At 36.2% G+C, this 27567-nt stretch overlaps 4 protein-coding genes across 5 annotated transcripts; 2 read left to right on the forward strand and 2 right to left on the reverse strand.

The window, feature by feature from the left end:
• Positions 1-2519: 2519 nt before the first annotated feature.
• LOC147409190 (protein DCL homolog, chloroplastic-like) lies at positions 2520-5669 on the forward strand. Its single transcript, XM_086426337.1, has 3 exons — positions 2520-2973; positions 3250-3364; positions 4915-5669. The coding sequence occupies exons 1-3, from the start codon at positions 2588-2590 to the stop codon at positions 5086-5088; spliced, it is 675 nt and encodes a 224-aa protein (XP_086282463.1). The 5' UTR covers positions 2520-2587; the 3' UTR covers positions 5089-5669.
• A 70-nt stretch (positions 5670-5739) lies between these two features.
• Positions 5740-9112, reverse strand: EMB2758 (Tetratricopeptide repeat (TPR)-like superfamily protein). Its single transcript, XM_086426317.1, has one exon. The coding sequence runs from the start codon at positions 8965-8967 to the stop codon at positions 6514-6516; it is 2454 nt and encodes an 817-aa protein (XP_086282443.1). The 5' UTR covers positions 8968-9112; the 3' UTR covers positions 5740-6513.
• Positions 9113-10200: 1088 nt separating this feature from the next.
• On the forward strand, positions 10201-19823 carry LOC147409192 (uncharacterized). Of its 2 annotated transcripts, XM_086426331.1 has the most exons (12): positions 10209-10445; positions 10658-10730; positions 10901-10955; positions 11332-11414; positions 11511-12493; positions 12582-12773; positions 12906-13084; positions 14343-14574; positions 15177-15312; positions 16260-16354; positions 16442-16565; positions 19463-19823. In XM_086426331.1, exons 1-12 carry the CDS (start codon positions 10366-10368, stop codon positions 19529-19531), a joined length of 2301 nt encoding a protein of 766 aa, XP_086282457.1. In that variant the 5' UTR covers positions 10209-10365; the 3' UTR covers positions 19532-19823. The 2 variants fall into 2 exon arrangements, 1 of the variants encoding a protein (XP_086282457.1); XR_015172940.1 differs by lacking the exons at positions 16442-16565; positions 19463-19823 and having other exon boundaries at positions 10201-10445; positions 15242-15312.
• Positions 19824-25642: 5819 nt separating this feature from the next.
• On the reverse strand, positions 25643-27174 carry LOC147409193 (transcription factor HEC1-like). Its single transcript, XM_086459162.1, has one exon. The coding sequence runs from the start codon at positions 26575-26577 to the stop codon at positions 25846-25848; it is 732 nt and encodes a 243-aa protein (XP_086315288.1). The 5' UTR covers positions 26578-27174; the 3' UTR covers positions 25643-25845.
• Between the last annotated feature and the right edge of the window lie 393 nt (positions 27175-27567).

A 27567-nucleotide genomic window follows, 5' to 3' on the forward strand; every position in this document is an offset into this window, starting at 1 on the left:
ACATTTTCGTACTAGTAAATGAATGGGGCTAAAGATAAATCATGTGCTACCTACCATATATATACCAATCATCTGATCAATCATTCAAAGTCATGTACCAATCAATATTCATTCTTTTTTTTATTTATTTTATAAGTTTGATCATTTGTGCATTTGGGTGGAATGGAGAGAATGTAGTTTTAATTATTCTAGAAGGGTAAGGTTCATGGGCTTATTCACGAGATCCAAGAAATTAAAGATAAAATATGATTTATATTTTCTTGGAATAAAAGGAACCACTTGTATTATAGTTTCTAGGGAGTATACGTAACGAAAACGAGAGAGCACGCAATCCTTTCAAGTTGATGGTAAATGTAATTAGATGAGAGCTGCGATATTACCACACCATCAAGTTATGAGTATACAACCTAAACTTATGATGCAATGACTCCACATCATCCCAATTATAAAATCATAAGTGAAAAATTATTATTTCTAATGATGACGTAATCACCCCACCACTACTTATGATAAGATGGGGAAAATCAAAGACACCCCTCCTCTCTTTTTCACTTGATGCCATATATACCTCTTGACTTTGTTCTTTCACAAGAGACTAATGTAAAATGTTTGAAATACCTTCATTTTCAATGTTTGAAAAGAAAAGAAAAAACCTCCCAAAATCCATCATCTTTAACTTCTAAAGCCGAAGTTTTTACCTTCGTCTTCAACTCAAAGGCTATCTCAATCTCACCAAATCCAAAATCAAGATAGGATTCGTGGGAGGTTAAAGATGATAGATTTTAAGGAAGATAAATCAAGCAAAGATTTTTTTTTTTTTTGCTCGGATGTTAAAGATGATGGGTTGAAGACAAGTTTGAAAAGGTTCAATGAGTTAAAAAGAAAAAAAAAAAATTATTAGACTCAAGGTCATGGAATGTGAATAAAAAAAATCAAAGATTGTTAATTATGAGATTGAAGATGAGGGTGTTTTGATAATTTTATGTTGGTCTATCCTGTTGGCCCAAAGTTAAAGGGTTTGTTAGCAATTTGAAAATATCAAGCGATATCTCTAATTTTCACAAAACTCGATGGGAGTTCAAAATTACTCTTTTCCTTGATATGGAAAAACGTCAACTAACCTGGCATGGTCCGCCTGTAAAAAGAATGGTTAGGGTCCTGTCTCGAGCCCGCAAAAATAAGACCAAGCCCAAAAAAATTTAACCCATTAAATCTAGGTTGGGCAAGGGCCTAACAATGTTCAACCCGCACCCCCCCACTAGTATATACATAGAGAAAATCCACTCGAGCCTGCTCTTACCCGTTAGGGTCGGACTCAGACTCGTTATAAGTATTGGGCTAGTATAAGATATAGCCCATCTCTTTAGGGTTGGATAAGGACTCGACCATCCCTCCCCAAGCCCGCTTATTGACAATCCCTCATTTTAACCAAAGCTTTGCCAAAAGTACACATTGTCACTTCTTTACTTTTAAGTGTTTTAACAATGATTGTGTTCCATTTCATGATTTGTGATAGTGAATGACGATGAAAAATAATATACTTCTAATTTTGAAGATCTAGATTTAACTTTAGATTTATTTCGATAATTTACGAATAAATAATGAACGAAGAATCACAATTTAGAAGCTCAAACTTATCTAATTTTTTGAGCACGACACTGGGAGCACATTCTCTAAATTTAAGATTATCCAACTCCAAATTTAACAAAAGTATAATGTTTGATTTGTCATTATTATTTATGTATTTTGAAAAGATCCACCTAGTGCCGAACTCAATACTCAAATTGTCGAGTTTGATGTTTTATGTTTTATAACTATTTTTGTGAATAAAATAAATAAGGGTTTTGGCAGGATGTTGTCGATGCGTGCATTTAGGTCATTTCCCATAATTTTTATATATAATAAAAAAAAGACCCTTGCTACAATGGCTCAAAATAACACTCAAAGGAGTAGTGTGTGTGTGCAAAGAACCATCTATTTTCCTTGATTATATAAACTTCATCTCTAGGAAAAACAATCATGGGTTTCTGCACACTTCATCCTCAAGTAGTACTGGAGTGAATCCTTTGTGGTACTTTTTCCTAGAGCTCCATGTAGTATTATTTTAGTAGTGGAGAGGTCATGCTGAAAAATAAAATTTAACCCATTAGTCATGTAGTGATCATAATTTGGGTTAGATTTGATAAAGAAAAAGAAAAAAAAGAAAAAAACTTCATTTTTAAGTTTGATCAAATGTATTGAAATGAAGGGTCACTGAACTCCAATATTTTAATGAAAAGATTTTGATCTCTGTATCATAGTCCATTGTCAAATTGAACTGCAGAGAACTATAAGAAAAAAAGTAGCACAGAAGATCTGTGCTTCGAATAGTTCTACTCAAGTGTTATTTGAAGTGAATTTTAGCATTTTTGGTTTGTTCAAGCATAGGGTCTCACAAATATTTACTAAAATTCAAAGGGGTATGTTTAAATCACTTAAAATATTAATAATTAAACAAAGAGGCTTAGAGGAACATTAACATAGCATAACAAACAATAGAAGCAATATGATGTTGAAGTAGGCAGTAAAAACAGAAAGAAGCTCAGCCATGTCTTGCATATCTAAGTCACCTTCCTTCCTCTTTCGCACAAACCCTACTTCTCTTCACTTCTCTGCTTCCCCCTTCTACTTCCACTACCACATAATTCCTCTTCGTTCTCAATTCCGCGCCTTAAAAGCTTCATCCGAAGGAATCAATGTCGGGAATCAGGACGGCAACGGCCCAGATTTGCTCAGAAGACCTGCTATATCGCCAATTTACAAGACTGATGGATCTAAGAAGAAGGGAGGCTTTTCTGAGCTCTCCGATGACGACGAAGGATCTTCGGGTGAGAGGAAGAGGGGAGAAGAAGAGTGGGTCGATTGGGAAGATCAGATTTTGGAGGACACTGTACCACTTGTAGGATTTGTTAGGATGATACTTCACTCCGGAAAGTAAGATTTTTTTTTCTCTTGTCTTTTAATAATGTTGTTCAGTTATTTGGGTTTAAAGTTGGAACAATTGATGTTTGTTTGGTGAAATTGGATTAAATTGATTTGGGTTTATTGGTTTTAAGTGATTATTACTTGTTTTTCACCACATGAGCATCTACTGCTATTGATCTAATTCATTGGGAGCTTTAGTTTAGAATTATAGATAAATATATTGTGAAATTTGTTGTTTTTTTGTTAATTAGATCATTATGCATAAAATGCAAATTTCTATTGCAGGTACAAAAGTGGTGATAAACTGAGCCCAGAGCACGAGAAAGCCATTCTGGAGAGGTTGCTTCCATATCATCCGGAGTTTGAAAAGAAGATTGGATGTGGAATCGACTTCATTACAGTATGTCTTATTTTCCCCCAAAAAGGCTTATTTTTCAAACGGAAATTGAAACCTTGAATTTTTCTTTTTTAGACCTCAAATTCTTGAAGTCCAAGTTTTCTCCTTGACAAGCCAAAGACAAGACTTGTATTGTAAAATTCTTGATTTATTTTTGAAAGTGAAAATCCCCAAATGAATCAAATGTTCATTTTGATCTCAATTTTCTATATCTGAAATGGACAATTGATGTTCATGACTAAGCCTAGCACATTGGATAGCACATGTAGACCATTGAGAGATAGGGAAGCGATAGAAGGGTCCGAGACAAGGAAAGTACAAGATATGAAAAGATGGTGGGGAGATTGAAAAAGGGGTTGAGAGAAGGAAGAAGTGTTGGCATAATTTAACTTTTAAGCTTATTTAGAGCAGGTGGGATTGGTGGTATTGATAGAGCCAATAGCTTTGGAAGTTGGAGGAGTGTTGATTAATTTTGCAAAATAGTTTATATCTTTACTATCATGCTTTAAATATTAAATTTTATGTAGTCCATATTGAGAAGCGTGGGAGGTGGATTCAAACTTGTATATCATCTTCTTCCTTCTTTGTCTTGGTCAATGGGGTGACTTGTGTATAGCTCTAGGAGTGGCAGAGGTGTGTTTGGATTTGAATATCTTCGAATTCCTTGAATTGATTACAGGTTCTTGCACATTTCTCTCTAGTTCTTATTTTCCGGAGACTTCTTCCTCTAGCTGTTTGTTAGGGCTTGTGGAAGGAGAGGGATAGGCATACTTTGTGGTAAAGAGGAGCTGCATGCCTTATTAGTTGGAATCATAACCAACCCTTCTATTTAAAATTTTAAATGGAATTTCATTTTCAAGAATATATAGTCCTTTTCTTTGCTGACTTTGTATTTTGGTGGGGCTCATCTAAATATGGGTTGGTGAGTAGTTTTTGGGCTTTAGTGACCTTTCTAGGCCATCTCGGTCTCTAAGATACCCTTGTACAAGTTTTTTGGAGATTCATCCCATTTCCCTTGTTTAGTATATTTATATCTCTACTCTTAAAGAAAAAAAGTTCGATAGAAGTGTTGAGTGTGTGACTCGAATTCTAATTGACTCAGTTTGAAAGGCTTGCGGTGCGACATTTTGTGGTGAAATAAAATAATGGAAAATTTTTGGGGCCTCTGTGGTGGTTGCAAAGGGATCAGGACCTATTATGTTTTAGCGTTTCCCTTTTTATGTATATGTGGTTCGGCCGAACTCTATACGGAAATTATTCAGTTTTGACATAATGGATTTTCTTCTCTCTGCCCGTGGTTTTTTCGAAAGGTTTTCCACGTAAATCTGAGTGTTCTTATTTTTCTTTCTTCCATTGTCGATTTATTTGTCTCTATTCTTTAGCAGAAGATTTTATGTAATTATTTCCCTTTGTCACAATGATCAATATACACTTTCTACCAAACAAGCCATGCTATCTTAAAGGAATATTGACATTTAGTTGTGGGTAGGGCTCTTAATTTAATTTGGATTTCCATTCCTGATAATGTACGGATTTTTTTTCCTGTCTGACAGGTTGGATATCATCCTGATTTTGAAAATTCACGTTGCTTGTTCATAGTTCGGAAGGATGGAGAATTGGTTGATTTCTCTTTTTGGAAATGCATCAAGGGTTTGATCAGGAAGAATTACCCTCTCTATGCAGACAGCTTCATTCTTAGACATTTTCGAATGCATAAACGCAGATAATGAAGGTGATTAATCGATGAACGTGGCCGGCCTCAACCATTGTTTAAAAAATGAAAAAAAGGGGAAAACTACCCTTTAGCTTCAAATTATTTGAATTATCATGGTACAAGTGCAATAACATGATAACTTGTTAGAAGCAGAAATTTATTAGTCTTGGGTTGGCAAATGCCGCAAATTGGGGGTCACCGCATCAGATTTGTCTATAAGATATGAAGGTATGCATGCGATTGGTCAGACTGACGACAGTGTCATTGTTCAAATACTAACTTGCACTGTTTTCATTTTTTGAAGAAAGAAAATTACCAAGTGTTCTAGAGTCAAATGGCCGCTTTCTTGTAGTTTATTTCTTAGTGAAGACCTTATGAAGAAGTTGTGTAAAAAGGTGAGAGATTAGTCATAATTACATACTTTCACTTCAATCAAGCAAAAATCTTTTAAGACTGCACTGGGATGTGATGTGGTTAGTTCCCAGGTGCAACCATGGTACTAAGTTTCATGCTGTTACGGAATGTTAGGGTGAAACATTCCTGTTTCGGCCCAAACTAGAATAAAATACTGGCCTCAAAACATGTTTAGGATTATCTCAGAATGTATTGAGTGAGATCAACTCTATTTTTCTCATTGTTGAAATGAAATTTCAAACATTGGGTGCAACAACAGAAATTTTCAAAGGCTTGGAGGAAGGTAGCCTTTTCAATGGTTATAATCTTTCCCATCATATTTGGTTTGACAATGTTCTGTTATATTGGGGAATTGAAAAAGAGGATACTACAGAAGTCATGAGGCAAAATCTCACAAATACATAAAGGAAAATGGATTTATGAATCATATTTGTTAATCTCAACAAGACATACAGAGACCTAACAACTCAAACTAAAAATAACCAATTTGAATAAAAGCCCGAACAAAGTACTAAGTACAGGAGATCCAGTCAGTTAAATCTATAACCCTATTGCCAGTAACCATGTAGCGTTCATAATCTCCTGTACAAGCTCCAAATCGATAACAATTGGATAGCCCTTGTATACATGCATCAAACCCCTTCTCTTGTTAGGTTCTGGTGTAGAGAGTGTAAGAAAACCATAGGCATGGTTGCCCATAACTGAACTCAGGTCCTTCGTAAAGATCATTATTACCATAGGGAAACACATTGATAGAATGCAAATCCATCAGGGGAGAGCATCAAACTGCAACTCATAGATAACCTTTGTCCAGAATAAATTTATGAAATTAAAAAAATCTGAAGACCATAACAAAGAATAGAGAGGAGCTGACTCACGTTCCTTTCTTTTCACGACCGATAGTCACTTTGGCCAGGGTCAGTTGATTAGATATTCTATCCAGGTCCATCATCATCATCCACACTGTCATCACCTTACCCAGGTTACTAGAGTAACTGATAGTTGAAAGCCAATCTGACGATCATCACCAATAATCCCCACAAGAGCAATCCCCATTTTTGAAGTGATGGAAACGATTTGAATCTCTTACAATGATCTCCCTCTCGGTGATCTTTGAAATGAATTTAGTAGCATTGTGGCAGTCCCCACAAACCCGCAAGTTCTTGAAGATTTGAATAGTAGTCTTAGGTGGGGTATTAATAATCCCAAAGGCAATAGCCAACCGCTCACTATGACTTGTTAGTATGTGTTCCTTCTCGTCTTCCTCGACATCCTGCAGCACAAAGCTGTAGTCGGGCAAATAACCAAGGTTCTTCATTTTAGTCAACAAAACCCCTAATTCTTTGTAGATATCCTCACTATGGGGGTGGGATTGGTTCCCAGAATAAAAGATGTCAACCTTATTGCTCACCTCAATTGAACTCCAACCAGGGGTTTTCTTCAGTCCCCTACTTTTAGCCAGAGATCTCACCTTATCGACTCCATCCCATTTTCCAACATTTGCATATATATTTGATAGCAACACGTAGTATCCAACATTCTCTGAATCAACTTCAAACAAGTGATCTGAAGCTAATTTCCCCAACTCAACATTTCCATGAATCCTACAAGCACCAAGTAAAGCACCCCATACAGACGCATCAGGTTGGACGGGCATATTCTCGATAAACTCGTAGGCCGCGTCCAACCTCCCAGCTCGGCCAAGCAAGTCAACCATGCAACCATAATGCTTCAAACTTGGTCTGATCCCATACCTCTCTTGCATCAACTTAAAGCATCGATGACCCTGATTAACTAAACCTGCATGACTACAAGCTGACAACACAGACACAAAGGTTACATGGTCCGGCCTAACCACCTCATCCTGCATTTCTCCAAAGAGCTTTAGAGCTTTCTCACCATGTCCATGGACCCCGTGACCAGATATTATGGCATTCCAAGGGACCGAACTCCTCCTCGGCACTAGCTTGAATAACGACATAGCATCATCCAACCTCCCACACTTGGCATACATGTCTATAAGACAAGTACCCACAAAGATATCCACGTGCAGACCAACCTTGATCGATCGTCCATGGATTCTCATCCCTTGCTGTAAAGCTCCTACATGAGAATAAGCTGGTAGAATGCTAACCAAAGTTCCTTGATCTTTTACAATTCCCTCGCACCCTTCCATCATACGGTAAACCTCAATTGCCTCACTCGCAAGTCCATTTTGAGCGTAGCCCGTGATCAAAGTATTCCAAGAAATCACATCTTTATCAGGCATGCCTTTAAAGACCTTATGTGCCAAATTTATATTACCCAATTTGGCATACATATCTACAACAGCATTGCCAATAAATATATCTCCCAAAATCCAACCCCGCCTCGTGATGAAGCAATGTACAGACCTACTGTTTCGACAATCCCCAGATTGAGAAACAATAGACGCCAAGCTCACTAGGGTCAATGGATCAGGTTGAAATCCACCCTGTTTCATCTCAACAAAGAAACCAAGAGCAGGAATTGGGTCATCATTCTGCTCGTATGCAGAAATTAACGAGTTCCACGATACCAAATCTCTTACCAACATTTGATCAAAGACTTTCCGTGAGGACCCCAATCTACCAAATTTAGCATACATGTTGATTAAAGCATTGGACACAAACACATCAAACTCCAATCCGTGCTTTATAACATACACATGGATCAACTTCCCCCTCACAAAATCATCCAAAGGAGCACAAACAGGAAGAATACTTGTGACAGTAACCGAATCCATTTTTACACCTTTCAGCCTCATCTCCTCAAACACACCCAAAGCCTCCAACGCCTTCCCATTTTGACAAAATCCTGAAATCATCGCGTTCCAGGAACCTAAATCCCGATTCGGCATTTCTTCAAATAATCTATGAGCATCACTCGTAAGCCCACATCTCGAATACAAGTGAATGAGAGAAGCAGCCACAAAGAAATCCAAACCCAAACCCAATTTAAAAACCCAACAATGTATCTTCCTTCCATCACCCAGATCACTACAAGCTTTCAAAACAGCAGGGAAAGTGTAGAAATCAGGTCGAACTCTCGACACCGTTAACAATTGGTAGTAACAATCAACGGCTTCAGGGAAACAACCATTACGAACATAACCAGAGATCATTGAATTCCAGGCGAAAACATTCTTCTTGGGAATCTTTTCAAATGTAAGGCGAGAGAATGAAATGTTTCCGATGTTAGCGTAGAGGTTAACGAGTCTGGTTGAGAAGAAGATGTCTTGGGCCTCACCTGACACCACAAGGAGGGCATGGAGACAATTGGCGAGGTGGGTTTTGGTGCAGGAGAGGAAGATATTGTTGAAATCTAAGTGTTTTTTATTCTTGTTTTCAAGGACATTTGGTGATGTTGTTACCAGAGGCTTTGAAAATGGGTAACGGAGTCTCAATTTTTTTGAAAAGTAGTTACCGATAGAGGTTAGCGCCAATCGATTGACGAACATAGGGGACCTTGGTCGACAAGCTAGAGATGGTGTGCCATTTGAGTTCAAAACCGTACTTTATGACCAAGAGATTAAAAGGAGATTGGATTCTGTACTCCTAGGAGTTAGGTACATACCCGGTTATTGGTCATCCTTTGCTCACCACATGCACAATCTTTTTGATCCATTTTGATGTGATTGTCTCACTTATGCTTTGACCTACACATGGAGCTGTCAATGAATAGGATTAGGATCGGATTGACTGATTTGGGACCAATCCAAATTTATCCGATTTAATACGTTTTTGATCGAATGCTTACCAGATCCCTTTTTGTCGAATCTCGATATTAAGAACCAAATCCAATCCAATACAATCAAGAACTCATGATCAAAGTTGAGATCATATCTAACCATTTCTCAATATTTTCCGGATTGAAACGCCATTGGATTGGGATGTTTGTTTTATAACTAATTAGATAACTTACTCTATCGAAACCTATTCGAAATCCAAATTGAAAGTAAACAAATTGGAGCAGATTGGATTTTGGGTATTAGCCAATCCATTGATAGCCCTACTTACACAACCCGATACATTTGATTGGGGATGAGAGGTTCTTGCCAATTCATATAGATATCTCAATTAAGAAACTAAAATTAATCTATGCCAGTAACTATGGTGGCAAAGGTCAATTAAAATTTAAAAAAAAATCGATCTTGTTAATTAAACACTTTTCGAAACGTAAGGGAATTCGATATGAGAAGGTGATCACTGACAATAAACAATTAGTGGCTCGATGAAGGGCTATTGTTGTCTCAATCCCCAAAAAGGGTGTCCTCTCCTGAATTTTGGGTGGGGAATAATTGAGGCATGCCATACTAAACTACAACATTGGCTTCATACGGGGGATGGAGTATGGATAGGAAGGAAACTCATTGCACGAATTTTACTTTTCGAGTCGGGTAAGAAACAACATATTGAGTTTAAAAAAAAAAATTTCAATTTTTTTTAGACCTTTGGAGTCATTGAGGTAACAAATGAAAAAACCTCTTAGAAGGCCTCCAAGCCAAAATGATCTTTCGGAAAATGAATTTCATAGAAAAAATGAATACACAGTTTGATAGCACCTAGGAAGATACAAAATGATAAATGATTTTGATTTTTGGAGAGGGAGTAATTGTGGGAGAATGACATTGTGGGAAAATCATTTTCCTACATTTTCTCAGTGGAAAATTTACTTCGAGTGAAAATTAGATTTTAGGAAAAATACGTTTTCCGACTCAACAAACCATTTTCTAGGGCAAATCAATTTGGCGCCCATTTTCCATACGCAAGCAAACAGACCCTAACATATTTTCCCTCCGCCCGCGTCTATTGCACTCTCTCTCTCTCTCTGAGGTAGACTTCGCCTGGAAATTTTCATGGACGAAGAATCTCTAACCGAAGCACCTGCAATCAAGGCTTTGGGTTCTCTCTTCAAGCTCACCCGAGTATTTCTTTGGTGAGAATCTTTGTCTCCAACTATTTATCTATCTCTAAGTAGACAAATTAGGGCAAACCCAAGAGAATCTCCCCATAGCTCCACACTTTCTCAGTTCTTCCTCTTTAAATTTCTGGATTAAAGAACTAGTTTTAGTTATAATTATCTATTCTAGTGTTTCACAACCATAAGAATCTGCTTTAAAGCTACATTATAACTCATTTTTTTAACAGGGACGATGGTTCCATGGATGCACCAGAGGTTTCTTCTTTCTCTACTATTGATGATAGTTTAACAGAATCCAAAGTAAGTTCTTTCTACTTCCATAACTTTGGGGATTTAAACTTCTCACTAGACGAATTTTTTCTGTATTGTAGTTAGTCATAATTTTGATTCCATTATAAATTCACAATGTACTCATACCTGAAAAATTGTAACTTTATTATTTATTAAAACCCCAATTTCATCTTGAGCAGAATTTCCATCGTCACACTACTACTACCAGTTCGAATGTGGGTCCGACACTCAACGGTAAGTTTTGCTTGCAATTTGGGAGATACTTAGTTGGCATTTTAGTTGTTAGGGTTCATCTATTCTTGCCCGTCAAAAGCTAATCCTATATAATGCATACAGAATTTCCATCTATTCTTGCCCGTCATTTTGTTTTTTTAATCTGGAGTTCCATAGCTTTGTTGGAACAATGTCTCATGAACTCTCTAAAATTAAATTGGACCCAACTCCCCTACAGTGATGCCCTGGTTTAATTCGGTATCGCAAGATTTAAACTTGGATATCATACACTCCCTTGCATTGTATTTGTTCTTCACTTCAATCATCGGTTTATTTTTCTTTCCTATTTTCTTTGTCTCAACTGGCTATGACTTTGTGTTCTTTACGACACCTTCAGATTATACTCCTTCACTGGAAGATATGGAACTCACCAGACAGATGGACGCGCTGGGGCTTCCTGTTTCCTTCAACACGAGCAAGGTGGAAACTTTATAGTCATTGGCTTCAGTTTTCTCTTAACAACATAATTGTAGGACATGGGATTGACTTCACACCTTCCTTTTTATGATTTTGCAGAAGAGAATTGTAGTTAAAAGAAAGGGTACAAAGGTGAAAGCTTTATCTTGTCACAAAGAGAGTGAGGAGGAAGTGATAGAAGTTTCTAAAATAAGTGATGGAGAGGTTGTCTCTCCCATAATTTATAATGATAACTCAAACATTTCTTCATGTTACATATCAATGTCGAGTGGACATGAAACATCTTATTGTGATGTTGCAGAGGAAGTTAGCAACACTTGTTTCCCTTCAAATGAACAAGTTTCCGCTCACACGACTACTAGAATTTGCAATGCAGTTGGTGAGGTAGAAACTTGCAATGGAGGATCTGATGTGGTGGCATGTTGTGGTACGGATCATGACATTGTACATGTTGGTATCGAGTCAAAAAGTAACATGGATATGGCCTTGTATCCAATTAATTTAGACACCAAAGCTTCTCCAGAAAATTCTTTTCAAGATTCTGGTTTAGTATCCTTTCAATCCACTGTCGTGACTGATCATGTTCTGCAATATGAAAATGATAGATGTAATTTCTTTGGAGAGTTTGGGGACTGGAGCGTGTTCTGGGATACTTTTTATATGAGAAACTACTTTTATAATAACAGAACACACGAGTCAACATGGTACCCGCCGTCAGGAGTCGAATATTTATCATTCTCTGACTGCACAGCTAAACCGAGTGACACTGAAAATCAGGTTATTCCTGGGGTTTCCAATGACGAGACCAAAGTCATGGAATCATGTGGTTTGCAAGATAAAGCTCATTTATTTGAGGAAGTCTTTACTGATAAATTATCAGATCAGTCGTCCCATGAAGTCTCATATGGGATCGATCCTGCTGGTGGAGACTATGCATCTTGTTTGGTTCTACCCACTGAAAGTGGCAGTTGTGAGCATTTAGATGAAATAAATGGGGTAATTAGTTCCTCTGAGATCAGGAAGAATTCTGATGAAGAATCTTATTTATGTTCATTTTCAGATAACCAGGATCACATGAACAGGTTCGGGACGGAAATATTGTATTTTGACTTTCCTTTTCTTCTTTTACCATGACCATGTATCTTATATCTCTTCATATTTTGGTCACAGTTCAGATAATAAACTCAACCAGCTCATTTCTGAAGAAGTTTTGAGAAGTGATCTGCAACTGGCCTTTATGAACTCTAAAACAGATGAATTGGAACTCTATGGGCATCTTCATAAACCAGGCGGGGTTATCACTTGCGAGGAGGCCATTAAACTATGTGATTGCACCACCTTTGAAGTCTCGGATGCTGACAGGTAAGACTTTTGGAAGTATTTTTGAATTTTCCTTTTTTTTCCCTTACACTTTTAGGAAGGTTTTTACTTTTTATACCTCTCTTAAATCTATATATTTTTTTGACATTGGTCAAACATATTGTTCTGTTGCAGTTTGACCACTACACTCACTAAAGTAGTTTCTGATGAAAACTGGGATGATATGCAGTTGGATTACATGACCTCAGCAACAGATGAGTTGGACAAACAGCATGGTTGTGTCTCTGGTAAAAAGAAAAAGAAAGTGAGTGGGATGCGAGCACGAAGGAAGGTGTTATCTTATGACGACAAAGGTGCGTGACTTAGGTGTTGCAATATGGCTAAGCCTTTTATAAAACCAAATTTTGGATAACCATGATGAAGTCTTTAGAATTTTGAGTCAAGTTGTACTTTATATTTTATTCAACCCGATCTTTCTAGTATCTATTTGTTTCATCAATGAGGCTCTATTGTCGCATGTGAAACATATACTTTATATTTCATTCAACCCGATCTTTCTAGTATCTATTTGTTTCATCAAAATGAAGCCTATGTCATCTAGTCTTACCACTCATCCATCTCAACATCGTCATACATGCTAATTACAAGACTTTTCTTGGTTGCCCATCATGCAGTTCCATAAATCTTTGTTGGTATTATAACTCTCTTGTAAACTTCCCCCTTAGTTTGATAGTTATGTGGTGATCACATGATACTCCATCAGCGCTTCACTATTTTATTCAGCCAACATTAATTCTATAGGTCACATCCAACTATCGAATCTCTATTTTGAGTGATGATTAAACTGTTGTGTATGTGAACACCTTCATGAAGCTCACTTAGTAATTTGATCAAACACCTATTGAGTATTGCACCACACACCTTGTATGCCTCACCTTCCAAGACCTTGTTTGATAATGGCATGAAGGGCAAACCCAACTAATAGTAGCAAATGCAAAGAAGATAAACAACCACACAAAGAAAGAGTAAGAGCATAATACCTATAACACGAGATTTTACATGATTCACCCAAAGGCTACGTCCAAGGAGGTATGAATGTTGGAGCTCAATTTCACTATGAAGAAAACGGGGCAAATCGATACAAGGAGTCACCTCTATCACTTTCCTCTAGATCTCTATCTTCCCAAACCTCTCAACCTCTTCTCTCTAGGTTTTCTTTCTTTCTTTACTCTTTTCTCTAGAAAAAACTTAGACTTAAGAGTTACAACAAAAGAAAATAAAACCCTTTTTAGAAGTACCATTAAGTGGGCCACTTACATAAGTTACAAGCACAACCCAAATTACCTTGGACCGACCCAAAAAACACACACAATTGGATCGGGCCTAATTGATTTTGAGCCATAACTTCAACATAAACCTGAATAATGGATAACACATTCTCCCAATTGTTCTTGTTATGAATAATTGACATCTAAAGGGGTCAATCTGGGCTATATCCTAGTTATTAACTCCTTATTTCTATGCATGTCCTTACTAAAGAAGCAATCAATATGTTGTTATTAATTTGCTAAAACTTTTGAGTTTTCTAATGCTTGGCCTTTTCTTTTCCAGAGCTTCAATTTGATGGAATTTCAGGAGAATTTCCAGTTGGTATTACTAAATACTGGTGCCAAAGATACTCTCTTTTCTCAAGATTTGACGATGGTATAAAAATGGATGAAGAAGGATGGTTTTCTGTTACTCCCGAGTCTATTGCTAGGTATCATGCATCACGCTGTGGTAGTGGCATCATAGTTGATTGTTTCACTGGAGTTGGCGGGAATACTATTCAATTGGCAAAGAGGTGCACACTATCCCCAGTCCATGCTATTGTGTTCTCTTTTCTTGGTTTTTTTTTTAAATGAGCAATGAGACGTCCAAACTTGGAGAGACCATCTAGATTAGAAACCGATCTGATTTGGGGAGCCTTTTCATGGGGGGTTAAATTCCTATGACTTTTGTCAAGTTTGCAAGGATGGGGATTGGTGTACTGTCTTTTGGGCCTACTGGATTTAAATGTCCTCTGTTCATTAATGCCAAGAGAATTGTCCTGTTTTACCTAAAATTTAGACTACTTTCTCTAGTCTGAGGAGTGTTTATTCATGGGATACAATATTGCTTAAAAGTTGAGATTCTCTCCCACTTCGTTTCTAATATATTAGATAATTTTTTATCAAAAGAAAAGGGAGTTGTACATTTGCAATTGGGAGGGAAGGCAAAGAAACAAAAACAATAAAAAGCTTCATTATGGGATTATTCACGGAGTGCATATAGTTGTTGGATGATAGGTGGAGTTTTAGTCGTTCTCATGAAATTCCTTGCTCAACAATGAAAGTTTTAAGTGATCATTCAACTTTTTTTTTTTTTTTCTTCCATACTTGATTCATGTATCTTGTTCTATTTTAGGAGCAATCATGTAATTGCAATTGACATTGATCCACAAAAGATTGATTACGCACAACATAATGCAGCTATCTATGGAGTTGATGATAGAATAGATTTCATAAAGGGGGATTTTTTCCACTTGGCCCCCAAGTTGAAGGTAGTAATGCAATTCTCTCTCTCCCTCTCTCTCTTGTGATGACACATTTGTAGATCTATATTCGAACTTTTTTCTTGTGTTTGTGTTGCAAGTACATAGTTATAAACGAATGCAAGAACTAGTTATCTAATTCCATTATATAATCATGAAGGAAAACATGCACTATTTTTCTTGTGTTCGTGTGGTAAGTAAAGACATTTATAAAAGAACATAAAAACCAAGGAAACCATGCACAATGGAAGACGAGTTCATTTTGTGCTGTCTTTGGGTTAGTTAAAATGGAGTTTCATTGGACTCTTAATTTGTTTTGAAATACTAGTTGTGCTAGTAGACCTCATCCATGTCAAGCATGTGTATCTTATATCGTGTTCTTTTTTAGGCTCACAAGAAAGCCTTTACTGATGTTGTTGAGTAAGAGAATACATAAATCCGAAGGTTGTAGGATAATCTGCCCAATCAAGAAAATCTTATTTATGATTGAATATCGTGATTTGAATATTTTGTTACTAAAATCATATAACTCAAGAAGCGCTAACTTAGCTAAGTTGGTAAGACGTGTGGAGTGTTGTTCCCACGTCCTAGGTTCAAACTTCAAACCCCTTGAACCCAACTTCACATTGCTAACCACTAACCCTTTACCTATTGTACTGGAATATTTTGTGAAATGAAGTGATTCCTACCAAAATATGTGCAAAAAGAAACTGTCAATTGAGTTTCCTCTTGAGCCCTGTCGAAATTTAAATATTTTAGTATGTTCCATGGAAATGTCAAAATTTAATACCACGCCCAGTGGTTATCTTAACCTAATTTTATGAAAGTACTTGAGAAGATTGCTTATTATCTACTAATGGTAGTTAGTAGTTGCAAACTCTCAGTCTTTTGACTAGGTATTTTTTTTTTTTTCAAACTTGTTTAGTTTTCTAAACAATAGTGTTCATACCCTTCAGGCTGATACAGTTTTCCTGTCACCTCCTTGGGGAGGACCTGATTATGCTAAAGTACAGACCTATGACATTAGGACGATGCTTAAGCCTCATGATGGGTTTGTCTTCTTAACTTGTTCCCTCCTGGTGCTTGGAGTTCTGATTGAATGTCGTGTAATTTCTTTTCTGATGTGTCCATGCACCAGGGATTTTCTCTTTGTCACTGCAAGGGGAATTGCGCCCAGGATTGTCATGTTCCTCCCAAGAAATGTGGACCTCAATCAATTGGCAGAGCTGTCTCTATCTGCCCATCCTCCATGGGCGCTAGAGGTATTCTTTCTTGCTTTCTTTTACCCATTTAGGTATTTGCAAGTGCATACAAAGAATTCATTGCTTAACATTTTGTCTTAGAATTTAGCTGGTCTTATTATTGCCTTATAAAATTTTCCATTAGTTTGATCTGTATGTATTATTTACATAGCACTCTATAGAGAAGAATTTAAGAAGAATCAAGTCAAGTCTCAATCTGAGATCTTGGCAGAAATTTATAATAATAAAAAGAATAAAAAGATAAAATTGCCCTTACATAAAAATAAATAAAAAAGCTCTTACTAGAAAACAACTAGAACTAAAACAACAACTATATTATTTCTACTACTCTCCCTCGAGCTAGAGAAAATAAATCAACTAAACCCAGCTTGACAATGTGAGAATTACTGATAGAAGGATCAATAGATTTCGTAAACATGTCGGTAAGCTGATCTGAAGAAGGTACGAAGACTGTCTGAAGATCACTAGATCAAAATTTTTTTTTTCTGAGAAAGTGAATATTGACCTCAATATGTTTAGTTTTTTCGTGAAGAATTGAATCGGAAGTAAGTATGATAGCAGACTTATTGTTACAGAACATAGTAGAAGAGCCAAAAATAGGAAACCTCAACTCTGTCAGCAAAGATTGAAGTCAAAGTAGGTCACATGTGCTAAAAGCCATAACACGATACTCAGCTTCTGCAAAAGAATGAGAAATTACATTCTGTTTCATACTCTTCCACGAGATAAGGTTATCATCATAAAAAGTACAGAAACCAGAGGTAGATCTCCTATCTGTGAGAGAATCAGCATAATCATCTGTAAAACAAGACAAATGCAACTGAGCAGTGGAATAATAGAAAATGCCAAGACCAGGACACGATTTCAAGTAGCGAAGTATATGATAAACAACATCAAGATGAGAAGTACGCGGAGTATGCATGAACTGACTGACTACATTGACCACAAAGGACAAGTCTGGTCTAGTGTTAGTCAGATAAATCAGATGACCTACAAGTCTCTAAGAAGAAGAAGGATCCGATAAAAGATCATTAAAGTCAGCATGAAAACGATTATTTTGATCTATAGGGGACGAAACATGACGATAACCTAGCATCCCAGTGTCCTGAAGAAGATCCAATGTGTATTTACGCTGAGATAACGAAATACCATGGCGAGTGCGGACTACTTCTATCCTCAAGAAGTACTTGAGTGGACCCAAGTCCTTAATCTCAAAAATACGACCCAATAGCATCTTAACTTTCTCAATCTATTATGCATCATCACCAGTCACAATGATATCATCCACATAAACCAAGACAATGGTACGACTATCCACTCTTCGACGAATAAAGCAAGTATGATTTGAGTGACATCTAGAAAATTTCGTCGATAAAATAACCTCAGAAAAACATTGAAACTAGGCTAGTGGGGACTGCTTCAAGTCATACACAGATTTAAGAAGAGACAGCTTCTCAAAATACTCCCCCTGAAGACGAAATCCAGGAGAGGGGTCCATATAAATAATCTTAGTCAAATCACCATTCAGAAAGACATTTTTCACATTAAGTTGGTGAAAAGGCCAAGAGTGACATGCAGCTAAAGAGATAAAAAGTCGGACAGTAGAAATTTTGACAACTGGAGCAAACGTGACACCAAAATCATTTTTAGGAGTCTGTGTAAACCCTTTAGCAATGAGACGTGCATAACAGTCTCATCGGCGAGATATTTCACTGTAAAGGCCCATTTACAACCAACAGTCCACTCCTCAGATGGAAGGATGATAAGCTCCTACGTATTATTTTTCTGCAAAGCATCAATCTTAGTTGTCATAGTTCTAGTTCACTGAGGGTCTACTAAAGCCTCTGATATGGACCGAGAAATACGGATAGAATCAGTGGCTACAAGGTATGCTTGATAAGAGGAAGAAAGATCTTGATGGAAAACAAATTGGGCAATAGGGTAATCAGTCACACTTCCACTTACCATTGCGAAAGACAATAGACAAGTGAGAGTCAGAAATAGAAGGAGTAAGGACAGGTATATGTGTAGAAGTAAGAGGAGATATACTTGAATCCAAGGAGGAGGTTGGCAAAGGTTGAAGAAGGTGAGGGCGGCGAGTATAGACTTTAAGCGTTGATAATGATGGAGAAAAGACGGGAGAGGGCAACACTATATGAGACAGGTCTTGTAAGGTAGAAGAGTCCTACAAAGTAGATATGGCATGCAAGTATGAAACATTTTAAACTATGGGTGAGATTTTCTTCAATCCCCCCTCTTTGTGAATGATTGGGCCTAGATTATGGAAATGGTCGCGTTAGAATATCTCCTTTCTATCAATGTTATTTAATAGCTCATCCCTTTGATTGCCTCTTTATTGATGGATGGTAATTTCGACATACTTGCTGGAGTCATGTGATGCCTAGCCAGTAGAATTGCCTTCACATCCTATGGTTAGAAGAGTAGAAATCATAAATCATATTGATTTTTGTTGTGAAGGTCAATCAAGGGTGGGCTAGGTATTTGTGAAATTATAATCTCAACATTCAAGTTGAGATATATGGGCCCTTTTAGAGAAGAATATTGCAAGAAAAAAAAAAAGGAAATGAAAAAGAGCGGGGTCACAAGCGGAGTTAATTTTATAATTAAATAAAAATAATAATGGATGCCAATTTTAATCGTGGTAAGAGTTTTTCAATTGTTTTATTTTTACTGCAATTCAACCTTCATGATTTGCCTCTTCACATTAAATCGCGGAAAACAATTAAGAAAAGTGCCTTTATTTGTTTTTTTTTTTTTCCCTTCGTGATGTTATTGTTGCATCATTATAGAAAACTAAGACCAATCAAGAGCTATGTTGATCTCAAGTTATAGGATCTTAATCAAATTCTTATTGCTAAGCTTTTCTTGGGCCTCAGGTTGAGAAGAACTTCTTAAATGGTAAATTGAAGGCAGTCACCGCCTACTTTAATGATACGTCTGTGTAGAAAGCAAAACACTTATTTTGCATTCGATGATCATGGTGTTCTTTCTGAGCTGAAGTGGGATGATGTAGGAGATATTTAAGAAAAAGAAGAAAGAAAAGAAAAGAAAAGAGATGTCATCGAGACACAGGACCACAGTAATATGGTAACTGGTATGGGTTTGAGCTTAGCATTCTTTTTTGTATCTATTAGCAATGTACTTCAGGTCAAAACTTTTCAAGGTTTTTCACAATTTATAATGTTATATTAATTGTGAATTTGCAAGGCCCTTTTGATCCACATTTCTTTGTTTGCTGAAGACAGCAATTTGATCAAACAAAATTCAGAACTCATACAAATTAAATCATCCATCAGACAACTGATCTAATCGAATTCAGCATTTTAACAAATTGCAATAAACATGATCAGCTTCAGGTCTTGTCTGTATAAACATGATCAAATAAGAAATTATAACCTAAAACATAATCAGATCAGTTTGAAATTGATGAATTAGTAATCAAATCACAATTTTGGAATTTTACACATTTTAATTCAGTTCAGTTGGTTTAAGTTCAAACTTCAGTCAAGGTGCTCCCCCTACAGGTTCATTAATCATTATACCTCGGTTCATCTTTCTACACAGACTTAGAATCTTCTGAGCAAGACGATCATTATGTCATGCCCCAATGAAGTGGTATCCCAACACTCGTGCATTAGAGGCTCATGTGTGTATTGGAGTGCCGTGTATCTCAATGGTGTACAATTACTTTTTGTTACAACATTAATTCTTAATGGTAACTCTTTACTGTTACAGAAAGAATCTTGGAAAAAAGGGGGGAAAAAATTAAAAAATAAAAATTATGACAAATTATAATATATCTATATAATAAAACACAACGGTAGATCTGACTTTAACTACAATTATAAGTGATAAACATCCCATCAAACTATAGTGAAGAGGGGGTCCACTTTATTTTTTGGTGAATATCAGTCTACCATCGATGTTTCTCTTGAGCAACATTTATGTTTTACAATTATGGGAGATAAATCTCTTATTATGTTTGAGACAACACCCATTCTGATATGAATGAGCCCATCCAGGAGAGCGTGAGTTACATCAATAACTGTCAGATAACTTCAAAATCTGGAACTATTGTCTGCAAGAAAATTTATTTAGGAACAGGTTTATATCAGTAGCCAAACACCCCCTTTGAATATTACAAAAGTTTATTCACACCAGCTATCTTGTAGAGTACTTGTTACACCGACAAGGTAATATAATACATCCCTCTTCTAATGCCCAGAAGGACAAAGAAAGATATATTTGGTCCAAGGCATCAGATTGTATCCAAAATTCTCCAAATTTGGTTCCTGCCAAGATCTAATCCAACCAACCCGTGTTAATGTTTTATGTTATCTTCATTGGCCCATATTCCCTTTAATCTCCATCTAGTGCACCTCCTGGCCCACACCATGTTTCGTCTTATGTTGGGTATCGTCTTCTTTTAGACACCATGTGTTCAATCATTTTGAGCCCTTTTTACCCAAAAAATGTTCTTAGATTCTAATTAACAAAAAAATAATCCTAATTTGGTTTTTATACTAGTGTAAAGAAGCTTCTTGGAGGGATTCACAGATCATGATGGCACACAAAGGAGACTCAGAGTAAGATAGATACCCAACTATGGGGTGTACAGGATCCATACTCTTCCTTTATGTGTTTTCTTTGAATTATCTACAATTTTATCTTTTTATCTCCTTCAGACATAGAATATATGAATTTATCCAATTATAGATAGGGAAGAAGATAGAAAGAATATGTCAGAAATGATACAATGCACTTGGTGAGGCTAACCTAATTTATGTCAAGGGGGGGCTCCTCTTCTTCTAAAACATTCAAAAACCCCTAATATGGGGTGTTGGGTTCTTTGTGGGATGCCTCACATGGGTCTTTATGACATAGGTGGTTTGACCATTTTGTGTTTTTTTTTTTTTTAACTTTTTCTTCTACTAGATTGCATTCAAATAGATAGAAAAATGAAAGAGATTTAGTGAGGAGGCACGATCCTTGAGACATAAAACACCCTTATCATTGGATCTTGCCTTGGGAGGCAACCTACTCTCATATCTTTCTTGTGAAACATTGACCCATTTTTAAAAACAACGTGGTTTGATTTTCTTTAATTGGAATTCCTTGGCTCAAATGGGCATCTATTTGTGTTGCAAATCTAAATTGTTATCCCTTTGGTTCCAACTTAATAACCTTTAATAATATAAATGCATTCTTTGAAGCAAAGCATATATATTTCAACCATTATATAGAATTTAGTGAATCCTAAATTTACTCACAGAGCAAGATCCATCAATTGAATGATCATCATCTATCCATCTTATATAATTCAGACGCGGACCCACCCATATCACAATTCCTAACCAAAGAGATCATCCGTCATCCCATTCATGGTTGACGTTCATCTCCTATGTATTTATTGTTTTCGGAAACAAGAAACACAAATAGAGAAATATATATATTGTGATTTGGAACTTATGTTGAAACTATGAAAAAATCAAACAAATGAGGTTCCCATCAATGATCAAACAGACAGTTTAAGAGGGATAAGCATATATCCTAGAGATCAGTATTGACTTTCTACTAGGGATTAATGCAATCTTTTATAGGGATACATTTTTCTTGGGAATCACTAGCATCTCAACCGTCTGTTTGATGATGGAGAGCCTCAACCCACCTTAACACCTGACTCATCCTTCAGACCCATTGCCTATAAGATTGGTTTTTGCTATTTAAGTTCTCACCAAGGGATGACCAAAACATTCATGGGTCAGTGGTCCCAGAATGTTCCATGTGCCATTGAATAGTTCCAAATATATTACTTTTCTCATAACTCCAATTTGACTTCAATGGTTGAAAAAGAGAGATTCTATTGCCACACCAACTTTTGCTAACGCCACCCCAATTCATATGTAAATCACCCAAGAATTGTACACATCTTGGGGGGTGGTGTTAGCAAAAGCTGGTGTGGAAATAGATTATGTTCAATTGTGATTAAAGGTCATAAGGTGTGGGTTTTTGCTATGGGAGTATGGGTCTTTACTATTATAATGAGAGAAGGATGAGTATTAGTGATCCAAATAACATAATTTTACTTAAAAAAGGTATTTCAATTTTACATAACAAATACGTATAAGTTTTAGATATTCAAAAGAAAAATGCAAAACTGATTTAAAAAAATGAGCTGTGATGAATGCATGTGATAAATCATATGCGGTCTGTACACAGTTGACGTGGTAAGGGCACGAAACCATAGATCTTGTTCTTTGGGATATACAAGGAAAAGATCCGCGATTCTGTGCCCTTGCCACATCAGCTGCGAACAGACCACGTATGATTTAGCAAGTGCATTCATCATTATTCTAAAAAAAATGTAACACTCACTGACATGGTAGTCTAAACAGGACCAGAGAATTTTTTTTTCCTTGTTTCTTGAGGAAAAAACATCAATGGTTCTGTGCACCATGCCATGAGTGTCTTTTTTGAGTCAATTTAAAACAGACCCTTTTCTAAAATATCTCTCCCACATTTAGTATTTGACTGGTCATCAATTAATATTAATGTTGGAATGATAACCAGCAATATAAGCTTCTAAGACTCATCTAACATTCTAATGTTCTATTGACCATTATTTTTAAAAAACAAATTGTAAGTAATGTAATATTGCCATTTCTATCTTCAAATTCACATTTTCAATTTTCAGTAACATGCATCATGTGCATTCTATTAGTGATAACAATAATGATAGTACATTGCAATAAAACACTGTGATGTTCTAAAGATCATTATTTGCTGTTTTTTTCAATCTTAAGCACTAATTAAAAAAATTGAAGGGTCGAGCAATTTTTTTTTCAATATGATCAATCCACGATCAGATCCTAGTTCAATTTGGTTGGACCAAATTATGTTTACTTGGTGTGTGTGGTTTGGTGTTGCACGTGCCTTGAGACCAGTCCTTGGACAAGGCCATAGTCTATGAACTGGTCAAAACCCAAATACAGGCTTGGTCCGTTGTCTACAGAGATACCCGGTTGTAAATAAAAAAAATATTATTTATGTTTACTAAAAACTTAAATATATATATAAAATTGTCTAAATTACCTTTATTTTGTAGGATAAATTATCATTTCGTGAGCCAAATTTGACGAAATTACAATTCCAACTAACTGCTCATTTTAATTCTCAAAACATAAATGTGCAAAATCACAAAATTTTCAAGCGACATCACTCTCCCCCCCCCCCCCCCCCCCCAAATGATAATCTCGTTGGTTTGTATAGTAACAATCTTGCTAAAAATAGTGAAACCTACAAGATAGTGACTTGATACCTTGTGAAATTGGTACTTTAAAAGCTCCGATATCATTATCATTCATGTACAAAAATTGGACGTTCTACGATTCTTCAACTTGTAAACTAGGGTTAGAAGTTTCAAAATGAGTTGATTTTTTGTGAGGATGATCTCTTCACCGTAGAGATCATCGTCACAAAAAATCAGCATATTTGAAAACTTCTAACCCCATCAAAAGTGATTTACAAAAAATGTTTGACACCAAACTTGGCAAACTTTAGGGCTGTCGAACCACTCCCATATATATATATATAAACAAAAATCAACAACTCATTAATCATACCAATTTATTTAACAAGATCTCATATGGTTAAAAAAAAAAAAGCTGATATTAAGAAGAGATACATAAAAAGTACAAACAACCCCTGGAATGACACAATCGGAGATACAAAGATGATAAAAATGATGTGGTGGCGCACACATAATCGTAGATGCTTTTTACTCGTATCTCATGAAAAAGCATCTACGGCAATATGCTTGACACCACACATTTTTGTCACCCTTGTGTGTGCCTTTGTGTCACCCCAGTACGACTCAATAATAATAGTTGGTGTTTCTACGTGGTGTGCCATCTGAGGAGGGTAAGCACCAATGAATTGACCATGTAAGATTACGTTCACGTGGGTGGGAGTATGATAGGGAGGAGCGTCACCCTCAAATCTAAATGTAAAATATAAATGGACCTTGAGTCAGAGATTCACGTGGGAATAGCTCATGCATCCTATGACAACCCTTCCCCTTTGGTTGGTTTTCTTGAATATGACATGCAAAACACGCCAAGAGATAAATAATATTTATCTTCCTCTCTAGACTCCTCTAATTCAATTCCAATCAAATTCAAACGAATCTCGACTTAGTACAACTCTCAAATACAAACCCCCCTCTTTCTTTCCAACCTGTCTTTCTTTAGATCTTTCTCTCACTCACATAAAGTATTTAGATTTACTAAAAGATCACAAAGTAGACATCTTGATGAGTGAGAGGTCACGTACAATTCTATAGCTCCCTCTGCATGCCCAAATTCCATGAATTTGACATTTAATCCAAAAAATAATCATTTTTCTTAATTGTATTGAAAATTATTTGTTAGTCATGATTTTGAAAATTATCCAAGATCATTTGTGAACAAGCTAGATTTTCAATGTGAAACATATTTCACATTGACTTGTATGAGTCCGATAGTTTCAAAATATCTATCAAGTCAATCAGTTTTTTGTATTTTTTGATAAAAATATTTTTTAAATAATTTAGATATATTTTATACTAATAAAGATATAATTGTATGATGAGCATATTCTAATTTACTTCATATTCCCAAAAATCTATAATTATTTTAATATATAAATAAATAATTATAGATTGAGGCTAAACACTTTATCTTTTTCAAGACAAGATGATTCGGGCGAATCAACTTGTGTCAATGGGGGACGAGAAGAGACGATCGAAGTGCTGGATTTTAAAACCATGTTTCTGATGATTGGATTCTTAATTTAAGATTTTGGAAATGCTTTGTAGCATTTGTTAATTAAAATGAAACCTTATATCAAACCAACAAAACAAAGAAATATAAAATAAAACACACAAATAAGATTTATAGCGGTTTAACCTCTTGTAAATCTCTGTGCCTTGTACCCAGTAATTTTATTGTATTTTCTGATGATTTTGCATCATCATCATCATCATCATCATCATCATGCAATTAGATCCTTGGATTTCCATAACGAAACGATGAAGAAAGCATAAAACAAAGGCTTAATAAAGAAATAATCCACTAAAAAGTTCATCTAGTAATTAGTTATTTATGATAATGAAATAGACCACAAACCTAGAGTCGTAAAATCAATGTGTTTCTCTTTACAAAGCCCATCAAACCAGCATCACTAGACCAATGTATTTATAATTTGAACTTAAATCCCCTCTTCAGCTAAGCATCTGAGTGGAACTAAACATTTGAGGAGTCTGATAAGCTTTCCCCAAAGAAGAGTAATTAGGGTTACAAACTGTTGATGGAAATCCAAGGCTCATGGGCCTGTTAACCGAGGCCCGTTCCAAGGATTGCACTTGGTTCTTCAAGAACTTCACATAGTGAATTGCTTCATCCAACATGGAAGCTGTATCCATCTTAGTACCTCCAGGGACAAGTCTTTGAAGGATCCTTATCTTCTCACTTATCCGTTCCCTACGATGTCTTGCCGCCACACTTTGTGGGTCCTTCGATATCCTCACATTCCTCCGCTTCGGTGGCTTCACTGACTCTGGGTCAATATGAATTGGTTGCATTGCCGCAATCCGAAAGATCATATCTCTCATCGCGGCCATCGAGTTACGCTTCTGTGATTGAGAAGAACTAGCCATGGCATTTGATAACATAGGTGGCACCGTTGGTTCTTGAACTGTGTTGTTGCCTATAAATGATATGGAAGAAGGATTGATCAATGTGGGTGAAGTTACATGTAGATTACTAAATATAGGTAGTGTGGTGTCAATGCTAGTAGTGCTTGTGCCACCAACAGAGTACCCCATCGACGATAATTCGTCAACATCGGGATAGGGTCCACAGAATTCAGGGTGTTTGTCCATCTGCATCATGGTCATCATCATCATCTCCATCTGATCTTCTGTTGCAGACTTTAGCAAGTTATTCACATCCATGGGTACTCTCAGTTTCTTGTAAAAGAACCCAAAAAAGAAGAATAAAGAAGAGATGAAGTTATGGGAGGAAGGAAGAAAAGAAAGGCAGGTGTAAAAGCTGAGAAGAACTGAAAAAACTGAAGGACAGAGGGATGGAGAAGAGCTTAGGATTATGGGGAACCGACTATCAAACCAGTAGGATGACTATATATAACAAGTGGTGGAATATTGTATAATTGCTTTTTTTTTTCCATTTTAGTCCATTTTATTATTACAAAGTTGTTGGGCCTTTTCTATTCTCTTTATTGTAATATCATTTCCTTTCATGGGTTTAGATAAAAAAAAAGAAAAATTCGACCTCATATATGATGATGCCTCCTTTAACCATCAAGGTTGATGCTCACTATACAAACTCATTTATCTTGACCATTTAATATCGCTAAGTTTTGATCGATATTTTGTGGAGCTTGATGCATGGTACCGATCTACATAGATGCACTATTAATCCAGTCATAGTCTCCATAATTTTGTAATGGTAGCAAGGGCAGATTAACAATGGGGGCACTTGTCCCCAAATGGAATTTTTAAAAAAATATAAGGATTTATATGTTTCATTGACGGATAACAATAGTGAAAAGTAAAATTTGTCGCTATTACCCCTTAAAAAAATTAATTTTTTTAAGGGTCTTAATTGCCCCCGGTAAACAAAATCTTGGTTCCTCCCCTATATGGAAGTATGTCAACTCTAATTCGCTTATTGATCAAAAAAATATTCTAATTCGTTTGACGATCCATAAAGATTTATCCCGTCTTGCCTGGTATGTGTAATTTGTGGGGATATTAAATGTACTTAGGGGATTTGGGCGAGATGTGATTGGTGCTCTAAGAGATCAATTGCCTCACCTCTACTAGTCAGACTTACAGGTCTGGACACTCCACCATTTAAAAAAAAAAAAAAAATTAAAATAGAAGAAGAAATTCTCTAATTGGTTTGAGATATGTATTTATTGT

Source organism: Akebia trifoliata, chromosome 2 (genome assembly GCF_017979445.1).
Source record: "Akebia trifoliata isolate Shusen 1 chromosome 2, ASM1797944v1, whole genome shotgun sequence".
In the NCBI taxonomy this organism is placed as follows: Eukaryota; Viridiplantae; Streptophyta; class Magnoliopsida; order Ranunculales; family Lardizabalaceae; genus Akebia; species Akebia trifoliata.

Bases quoted from the DNA above. Each gene is read 5' to 3' on its own strand.
- LOC147409190 (XM_086426337.1), top strand. From the start codon at position 2,588: ATGTCTTGCATATCTAAGTCACCTTCCTTCCTCTTTCGCACAAACCCT. The intron at 2,974-3,249 runs GTAAGATTTTTT...TTTCTATTGCAG, and splicing joins ATGATACTTCACTCCGGAAA to GTACAAAAGTGGTGATAAAC. The intron at 3,365-4,914 runs GTATGTCTTATT...CCTGTCTGACAG, and splicing joins GTGGAATCGACTTCATTACA to GTTGGATATCATCCTGATTT.
- EMB2758 (XM_086426317.1), bottom strand. From the start codon at position 8,967: ATGTTCGTCAATCGATTGGCGCTAACCTCTATCGGTAACTACTTTTCA.
- LOC147409192 (XM_086426331.1), top strand. From the start codon at position 10,366: ATGGACGAAGAATCTCTAACCGAAGCACCTGCAATCAAGGCTTTGGGT. The intron at 10,731-10,900 runs GTAAGTTCTTTC...CATCTTGAGCAG, and splicing joins ATAGTTTAACAGAATCCAAA to AATTTCCATCGTCACACTAC. The intron at 14,575-15,176 runs GTGCACACTATC...GTTCTATTTTAG, and splicing joins ACTATTCAATTGGCAAAGAG to GAGCAATCATGTAATTGCAA.
- LOC147409193 (XM_086459162.1), bottom strand. From the start codon at position 26,577: ATGGATGTGAATAACTTGCTAAAGTCTGCAACAGAAGATCAGATGGAG.